Source organism: Rosa chinensis, chromosome 7 (genome assembly GCF_002994745.2).
Source record: "Rosa chinensis cultivar Old Blush chromosome 7, RchiOBHm-V2, whole genome shotgun sequence".
Classification (NCBI taxonomy): Eukaryota; Viridiplantae; Streptophyta; class Magnoliopsida; order Rosales; family Rosaceae; genus Rosa; species Rosa chinensis.
This window is the reverse complement of record NC_037094.1, coordinates 13,309,610-13,319,222: the sequence shown is the minus strand read 5'-3', so window position 1 is coordinate 13,319,222 and position 9,613 is coordinate 13,309,610. Positions and strand designations below refer to the sequence as shown.

The following is a 9,613-nucleotide window of genomic DNA, read 5'->3' as shown; positions in this document are numbered from 1 at the left end:
TAGCTCCAGCTTGACCCCTCAAGTCGATGAATCCAAGCCACCGGACTTCCAAATGGTTAGGGTTCTTAAACAAATTCAAAGCCTCAGCACTAGTGTTTATGGTTCTCTGCCTCATATGTTATATATACATAAAAAAAATTATATCGTAAGGCTCTCCCAAGCCGCCTCAGATTACGCTTTAGTATTTTAAAACATTGCTCATAACCTAAGTGACACTCACAAACTTGATTCTAACCTACGAACATATATAGCTCTAACCTTGGTCACTTCTTCCAACAGACTTCTACTCCTCTTTCACAGTTCAAAACTAGGCAATTGAAAATTCACAGTTTCACAAAAGGGCTAGCTAGCAAGTTCATCCCTGAATATATTAAACATACAAACAACACATCTACCAATTAAAATCAGATTATCAAAATGCAAATCTAATATACACCTGATGATTTTTTTCGGATCTCTTTTTCCTTCAGTCACTTGAGCAGAATCAAACCCTCTCTCCAACTCTAGGACAGGAGCAGATTCTTCAACACCCTTATCGGTCCTACCTTCACCATTATCAGTCCTTCCTCCAGTATTTATACCCCAAATGTTCATCATTTTCTGATTTTCATCCGCCAACTTCGACATAGCACTCTCCAACTCCCTCAACAGCTTCATATTCTTCCTGTGCAGTATCTTGTTCTTCCTCTTAAGCTTCAAAATTAACTGTTCATCAGCGTCCACCCTCCGTCTCTTCGCCTTCTCCAGAAGGTTCTCATACTTCTCCTTCCAAACCCTCATCTCATCCTCCACCTTCAGCCTCTTCATCCTCTCAGATTGAAGCTTCTCATACTTCTCCTTCCAAACCCTCATCTCATCCTCCACCTTCAGCCTCTCCACCCTCTCAGATTGAAGCTTCTCATACTTCTCCTTCCAAACCCTCATCTCATCCTCCACCTTATTCAGCCTCTCCACCCTCTTAGATTGAAGCTTCTCATACCTCTCCTTCCAAACCCTCATCTCATCCTCCACCTTCAGCCTCTCCACCCTCTCAGATTGAAGCTTCTCCTCCCACTCCTGCATCTGCTTCTCATGATCTCTCTTCAATCTCATTTCTCTCACGACCAACTTCTCCTCGACTTGATCGACATCCGAATCATGTCCCGCATCTCGCAGCTTCGAAACCAGCAGCGAAATGCTTTGCGTCTCATCGGGTTGGTTTCTAAAAGCCATGAGAGAGAGAGTCTGTTGAGAAATGTGTAGCGACGGCGGACGCCGACGATTACGGCGGAGGAGGTAGGTGAAGAGTGGAGATAGAGACACAGAGTGATGAGTTTAAGGTTTTTGAGGGAATGAGTGAGATAGTGAGTGTATCTTCGTCGGTTTATGAAAGAAGTTGGAAAGACTTGTGAAGAAGGGGATTGGCAGTGTCGTGTACCAATTAATAGGTTTCTAAATTTTTCCTAGATTTATTACCTTTTTTTTCCCTTAACTCCTTATCCTGTGTTTCATGGTTGGCAAACCGGAGAAGAACGCACGCGGTTTGCCTTTACATTCAAAATAGCATAGAGTCGCTTATTGAAGTCTTGAGTTCTTGACTATTGAGTAGATTTATAACTAGATTTAATCCAATTCAAGTAAAAATGTGTTAGAAATAATCCATTTTGTTAAAATTGAAGAAAAATGCAGTATTTAAAATCAGGTCTAACCTACAAATATTGAACAGGGCGAGAGAAGAGGAACAAGGTCGGAACGCAGCCCTATTCCCATTCTCTGACCTGGGTCAAGTTTCTACATCGATATCTATTCAGTGCCCTTTTCGCGTTCAAGAGTATTAAGGATTTACCATCTCCATCGCTATGCTCTTAGCTTATATTTCCTGTATAAGGCAAATCACATCGATCTAATTTGAGTAAATATGTATATATACATCTAATCATGTTCACCTACTCAATTTATTTTTCAATTAATCGTGCTCAGCTGTCATTAGATTTAATTCCAACTTAAGAATAATTGAAGCAATCGGAATTAGATTTTTTTTTTGCTTAAACCCCGACGGGTTTTGTAACATAGAGCGTCTATCTATACACCAGATGGTGTGTAAAATTTTAGTTGAAAATGAAGAAGGGGCGGGAGACCTTGAACTCATGCACTGACACAGTTTTTCGGCAAAAATTGCAGTCGTACCATGTTCAGTATGTTTATTTATTGTTGTGTTCTATGGAACTTGGCCTAATTTAATCCGCCTCATTTTCACCTCTCAATCTATTTGGGATTATCTCACGAGTTTCAATTTAACCAATTTCTTGTACCATACTTATTAACCAATGCAGCATTGTGCGCCGAAAGAGTAAAACAAAAACATAAATCTATTAAGGTAAAACACATCTATAAAATCAGTTAAAAGTAGAGATCGATACGTGCATATTGGTTAAAAAGTTAGCTAAATTGAAACACAAGCAACTGATCTTGTGCTTGCACCATATACCCCATTACTCCTTTAGCACAAAATTGGCTAAAGGAGAACATATGTGCTTGCACCAAAAACATGACTAACCTGTTTTTTTGCAATTGCATCCCTATACCTTGTCAAGTTTTCTAGATGATTGAAACTAAAAACCAATTTACAAAGGATAACATTATTTTTCATCCCATAAAACAAGTAATTTGACCAGCTGAACCAGTTGACATGTTAATGCACCAGCCTAGTTAGGAGGGATCAGGCTCAACTTCTATACTATACATTCAACTATCTACATAAAACTCTGCAAGCAGTTCAGAAATTGCAGTCTTTGCAGAATTTTCAAAAATATCATCTGCAATATGATTACCCATGTTATACTCCATCATCCAAAATGCTTTGCATAGCAGCAGGCTTGTATTCCATTTTGAGAACTTAAAAAGCAGGATCTCTTCTCTAAGAGAATCTCCAAAAGAACAGTACGTTCAGAGTACTTGCAGTCACAACTCAAAAAGATCATTTACGTCATGCTACAACTCCTTGACAGATCTTTTACTCTGTGTTGTCTGTCCCCGAGCTCTAAGAAACTGAACCAAAGTAGTTCCCATGCAGCCATCTGAAAAGGTAGAATTTTACTAAAAAGAGTAATTGCAAGTACGGTTCACTGATCAACAATACCACTCTCTATAAAGGAGACAAAACATGAGAAACTTAAATAGAAGGCGATAATATAGTTATCTTGTTGAGAATAATAGGTTGCGAGCCCTGAGCCTCCTCTAGATCCAAACGTGCTTTTTATCACTTACGAACTCAAGGTTTTTATGAATTGCTGCTCTCATTAACCAGGAAAATTACTGCTAATGGTATAACTATATAAGGATCTAGACAAAATATTATATAAACATCACAAGTCACAGTAATATAACAACTTCAATTTATCTAAAAACAAGTCTTACTTAATATGTATAATTTTATACATATGTAAGTTCTATATACCAACTGTTTTTTTCTTCACTTCCCATTTAGCAGCTCATAAGCATCACAGGTTTCTTTGAGTGATATACCTAGAGCAACTAAGGACTGTTTAAATGTTGTTGTTGTTGTTCTTGTTCTTGTTCTTATTCTTATTATTATTTTATCAAAGCATGCAGACATTTATTTGGGGTTCACTATCTAAAAATGAAAAAAAAAAATGACTAAAAGAAATGGAAGGATACCTTTCTAATCCAATTTGATATAGTCAGTACTAGCATAAAAAGAAGACAGCAAGTTACTTGAAGCTCAATAACAGATACAGCATTCTCAAATGCCTCAAGCAACCATAAATGCCATTTTTTATTACCTCTCATGATCTGTTTGTTGTGAACAGCATCATTGAGTCAAGATTGATGTCATCGTCATCCTCCGAATCATCAGAACTGAACATAGATGCAGAACTGGAATCAGACTCGCCATTCACCTTTGCAGGAGGTTTCTGTTCCCCTACTTTTTCTTCAGATGGTCTTAAGGTCTCTTGGTCACGATTCGGTGGGTTATTTTGTATTCCATAGCCACCAACTAGAGAGTCACAACGGCCCAGCATCCAGCTTTGCTTATTCTCAGAGGTCGGGAAACTCTCTCGTTTGAAATTGTGACCACCATTGTTATTGTTACTAGCATTTGGAGATGAAGCTCGTTTTCTTTTGAGCCCAAAATTTTTCTGTTTTGCAGGAGCACAATCATCATCGCTATCGCTAAGCAGAATGGTGTCTGCATTTGAAGATTTAGAAGTACCTGGTATGGAATTCATGTGAAATTGTCAAGTGTCACCAAGGGATTAGCAAAACAATTTCAAAAGAAACAAAGTTTCATTGTCAATCTAAATGCAAGGAATGTCTTTGAAGGGAATATCTCCAAAACTATTGTGATATAGGTTGTAAGGACCTCCCTACTAATTCCTTTTAAGGGAATATCTCCGAACCTGTTGTGATATAAGCTGTAAAGACCTCCCTCCCTCCTTCCCTCCCTGATGATTATTATAAATCAAATCAAAAATGTTCTGCATAATAAGTCATTCTAGCTCTTAATGAAGACGAGGAGTAACTAAGAAAAACTACTACAACAACAACAACACTAGTTACAATTAAAAATATATCAATTGTGCCGTCCACGGCACATTTTCCTTTCAATATATATATATATATATATATATATATATATATATATATATCAACTGTCCTCTTTTGGATATTCAAACATTTAGGAAATGGCAATTGACTACCAGTTAAGCAAGGTACTTAATTACAATTCCAGAGACTCATTTATGCCATATAAAGCTTAAGCAGAATGTATGCACCACAGTCAAGAAGCTAAGAGCAAAAAATTAGCATAGATTTATATGAATATATCAACTTCTAATACCTGAATTTCGAACACTGTTTCCTCGAGGGGAAGTACTCGCTGGCACAGAACCACAAAAATCATTCTCTACATTTATGACATGGTTAGGGGTTACAATACACTTCTGTTTTCTACTACCATCTGGCATTCCACTATTTTTGCTTCTCTTATCCATGTTTTTTGAACCAAGATGCTTTGCATTCCTAAACTTATCTAACCGAGAGATTTCGTCCTCCAATACCACATTAGGCTCACTCTCCACCTCCTTGCTCTGCCTTTGGGGATCGAAATTGACCACTTCATCCTCCTCTTTCCTGTGCTTATTCACCTCCTCCAGAAGCTGCTGATACTTCTCATCTGAGGTACTTTGCTCCTCCTTTAATCCCTGAAGCTCGGCTTTGCAGCGCTTTAACTCATTCTCAACTTCCAGAAGGTGAGATTGGTGCTTTTGCTCGAGTGCTTTATACTCGCTCTTATGATTTTCCTCGACTGCCTTTAGCACTTCCTTCAACTTCTTCACCTCATTCTCAACTTTGAGCCCCTCAATCTCTACCCGGCAAGCCTTCAGCTCATTCTCAACCTTGTCTTTTTCCTCCAGCTGAAGCTGGTGTTTTCTCTTGAGGGCTGCAAACTCATTCTCAACTTTTAGCATTTTCTCCATCTCAAACTTATGCCTTTTCTCAAGTGTTGCATACTCCTCCCTCTGTTTCTCAATCACTCGGTCTAGCTTTGCTTCCCCTGCTTTAAGAAAAATTCAACCCCTATACCCAATTAGCCAACAGCTACAAACTTATAACACATAAAAAGAAAAAAGAATAATTCTTGGGTTGACCCCTTAGGCGAACCTAAGAATTCACCTCCCATTGCGGTCAACATATTTTCAGCTTATAATCTCACAATCCAACCGTTTCGTACATTAAAACTTCTTTATAAACTATCTCCATCTCCACAAAAAAGTCAATGAAATTGAAGATCATTTAACCATTCAATTGCATCAAACAAATAGACCGTTCCCGGCAACAATTACTATCATTATGTTTTATTTTATATAATTGAGTGACCAAAAGATCTCTAATTTCTTTGATAAAGTATTATAAACACATGAACGGATGGATCATGAAAACTTTAAAGTGAAAAATGAACCTTAGAGGTTCATAGAAAGAACCCAGGAATTATCCAAAATACAAAACCCTAAATACCTGAAATTTGCAGATTTCCGTTTGCCTGATTCTCAATCAAACACTCAAACACATTCTCCAAATTTAAAACACCGCCATTGTCTCTCATAATCGTTCCTTCATTTCTACCTGAACCCAGAAGCATTTCATTCACCAATTTCGTAGTATCATCCTCTAAACCCAAAATTCGGCTCTCCAGCGCCTCATACTCACGATCAAGCCTCGATTTTTCCATCTCTAATCGATTGTTCTTCCTCCGCAGCTGCGAAATTACCTCTTTGTCCTCCTCCTTCACCTTCTCCGGCGGCCTACTCTCCTTCAGAGCCTCGAGATCTTGGGCCAGTTTGAGCCGGTCCAGCAGGCCCAACTCGACCTTCTCCTTCAGAATCTCGTTCCGCCGCTTCAGGTCGGCCTCTCTGGCGACTAAGGCCGCTTCGATTCTGTCGAACTCGGCCTCCTGAAACGCGTCCCGCAGCGCCGAGACCAGCTGCGATATGCTTGGATTGTTGTCCTCTATTTCATCGCGGCGACTGAGATCCGAGGAGGATCGTCGTCTTCCACAAACCATGAGAGAGAGTGGTTGAGTCATATGGTTTTGGAGGGAAAGAGAGGAGGAGGAGGGGTCAAGGGTCTTCGTTTTTCCTTCAAGAATTTACGAGAGTCAATCGTCTTTCACACATAAATTGATTAAATTCTACCCACACCACTCTTACTTTGTATTGGGACTCTCACTTTCTTATTTATTCGGTACATTTTTTATCTTTTGAATTTTCCAACTTTACCTTCCAAAGCCGTAATGTCAATTGTCAAGACCAAAAGCCAGTAAGCCACCTCTTTCACCCACCCTTCTTCGTCGGATCACTAGTGTATCGTGGTTCGGAGTACCGATCCACAAAATAATATTTTGTTGTTGATTGACGCTTTAGTAAAAAAATAAAAAATAAATTCACCAATGGTAATAAAGTCTACGTGAAAATATTACAATTCTATTGATCTATGAAAGGGAAATTATAACACCGTCTCGGTCCCGACCCATGAAGAAAATTATAACATGGTCCTAGATCATGATACACATCACACATGGTGGTCTGGATTAATGTTATTCGCCCATAAAACTTGTTGTTATTTCTTATTGGTCTCTTAATTTTTTTTTTTTCACACTCTTGCATAGTCTCTACCAAATTCGAGTGATATTCTTAAACTCCTTTAACTAGATGGTTAAACCAAGGAGTCCCATGACTCTCACTTAGGCTCAAGTAAGGCTGTCACTCGGTCGGTTAGAATCGGTTATAGGTATTACCAATTTCAAAACCAAAGATTTCAATTTCAAAATTGAGCTACCAATTACCAACCAAAATTTTCGGTTTTTAATCATATCTACCAAATTCGGTATTTCGGTTTTCGGTATTACCAACTTTAGAACAACTAATTCTTTGTAATATAAATTAGAATGAACAAAATTAGGTTTTTCAATTTTATAACCGTAAACTTCGTATTTATCTACTAATCATAGCTTTCTTTTGTATATATGACATCAAATTTTATCTATTTTCAATAAAACTAGGTTATTTAACCATTTTGGACTAGGTTACTCAAAATACATTGAGTAATGTTCATACTATTTTGAAAACTTTTATGTTTATTTTTTAATATACATGTATGTGTATTGAAAATCATAGTATATAAAGCTAATATTTAGATAATCGGTAAATTTGGTATTTACCAAAACCAAACCAACTTTTTCGGTAATTTTCGATTTCGGTTTTATCGGTTTCGGTTACCAAAAAGTCGGTTTACCAAACCTAAAATATCGGTTGGTATTCGATCGGTTTGGTAATTACCAAACCAAGTGGCAGCTCTAGGCTCAACTGATGTCCTTACAACTGAGGCTATGGCTCTGAGAGCAGGCTTGAATGCTGCTTGGTTGCATGGATTTTCCAATGATGAAGTTGAAGGTCACTAGCTCCAACCTTTTGACTAATAGTATAACTGGTTGCATTAGAACTCCTTGAACAATCAAATCAGTGGTTCAAAATATTCTCAAGTTGACCGTTTTTCTCAATTCAGTTTCTTTCTAGCGTGTGGAGAGAGAAGCTAATTTTTTAGCTTATGTTATTGCCAATGTTGGTCATCATGGTCCTGCTCAGAGTTGGATTAAATCTTTGGGTTAACTACAAAGCACTACCAGACAACATATTTTTTGACAACTAAGGCCACAACCTTTTCCACTATACAATTAAGGACAGACACTATTCTCCTTTTACCTTCTTTGCTTTTTTACATATTATCAGCTTACAGTACACAGTATCAGCCTATTTATTTCCTTTCCAAACCAAACACAGTATCACCCTAAGGACTAGCCTTCAACATGCCACAATTTCACCTAACGACTTCCTGTCTTAAGCGGCTACTACCAGGGCGGAATCACTGCTGCCTTAGTATGATAGGGGTCAGTTTTTTTTTAAAATAGAAAGACTGCTCCTGCTTACTGACTGCTTACTGCTAGCAAAACATAGATGCAAAAATAGTAAAATATTTTTGTGACAGAGTACTGGGCACAAACTGAATTTATTTATTCAAACATAAATACAGATACAGAACCCAGAGCCTCACTCTTGGGCAAACAGCTAGAAGCTGTTTAGCTACTCATGACTGAATTACAAACACTTACTTGTAATAGAAAGCACACTGTGTCCACAGACGGACTGCTACTGCTACTGATCTTAGAGATTTTCGAATATAGAGCTAATGTTTTTCTCTCCTAATATCAGACTGATCTCTCTTTTTTCGAATGCCTTCTAAGAGAAGCTAAAGCTCCTTATATAGGGAGCGGAACTCAAAATAAAATTCAACACAACAAAATGTACAGTACGACTCCGTGATTTTCTGCTTTCCTTAGTGCTCCTGCTGGTGGAGGTCGGCCGGGGAAAAGCAGATTCTTTCGGGTGAAATGTTTTTCACCTGCTTTTTGAAAAGCAAAAGTTGCTTTTGGAAAAAGTCCAAAAGAACTTTCGGTGTTTTCTACACCTGCTGCTTCACATGTTCTCGTCGGTTTCCGAAGTGTGACCAAGGACAAACGAGTCGTTATCTGCCTGGGCCATCCTGACTGTTGTTGCATTATCTTCGACATCTGTATCAACATACATTTTGTAGTGGTTGTCTGTTTCAAGCTTTTCCACCCATCGTAAGCATGCCAGTGTCGAGTCTATCTCCCTTCTGGTAAGAGATAGGAATAAGTCACTGCTGACTACGTCAGGATGATCGTAAGCAGTGATAATGATTTTTTCTCCTGCTGCCAGGAAAGTATTGTGGATATCTTCAGAGATGATCTTTTTGATATATTCTAGAGTCATGGCTTTCATCCACGGGATGCTTGAGTTTGGCTGGCCATTGTACCCTACACAGGCTGGTTGAAGATATTTCCTTTGAATAATTCTTACATAGTGATAAGGAGGAATATATTCAACTTCACCGTTTGCCTTTTGGATCCATTCTGGAGGGGTGGATCTGAACTTCAGTCGAAGCATACAGTCATTTTTTCTGACATTTTTGACTGTGTTGACAATGACAGGCGGCAAACCTTTTAGATCATCATTTGTTTTAGTCCACAGATTAT

At 38.3% G+C, this 9,613-nt stretch overlaps 1 protein-coding gene across 4 annotated transcripts; it reads right to left on the bottom strand.

The window, feature by feature from the left end:
- Window positions 1-2,561: 2,561 nt before the first annotated feature.
- Window positions 2,562-6,689, bottom strand: LOC112179908 (synaptonemal complex protein 1). 4 transcript variants are annotated; one of them, XR_005804053.1, is made up of 5 exons: window positions 6,019-6,689; window positions 4,841-5,560; window positions 4,401-4,445; window positions 3,658-4,213; window positions 2,562-3,056 (listed from the first exon to the last, which is right to left on the bottom strand). XR_005804053.1 is itself a non-coding variant. In XM_024318398.2 (5 exons), exons 1-4 carry the CDS (start codon window positions 6,584-6,586, stop codon window positions 3,786-3,788), a joined length of 1,761 nt encoding a protein of 586 aa, XP_024174166.1. In that variant the 5' UTR covers window positions 6,587-6,689; the 3' UTR covers window positions 2,562-3,056; window positions 3,783-3,785. The 4 variants fall into 4 exon arrangements, 3 of the variants coding, with proteins under 3 accessions (XP_024174166.1, XP_024174167.1, XP_024174168.1); XM_024318398.2 differs by having other exon boundaries at window positions 3,783-4,213; XM_024318399.2 differs by having other exon boundaries at window positions 3,783-4,213; window positions 4,841-5,557.
- Between the last annotated feature and the right edge of the window lie 2,924 nt (window positions 6,690-9,613).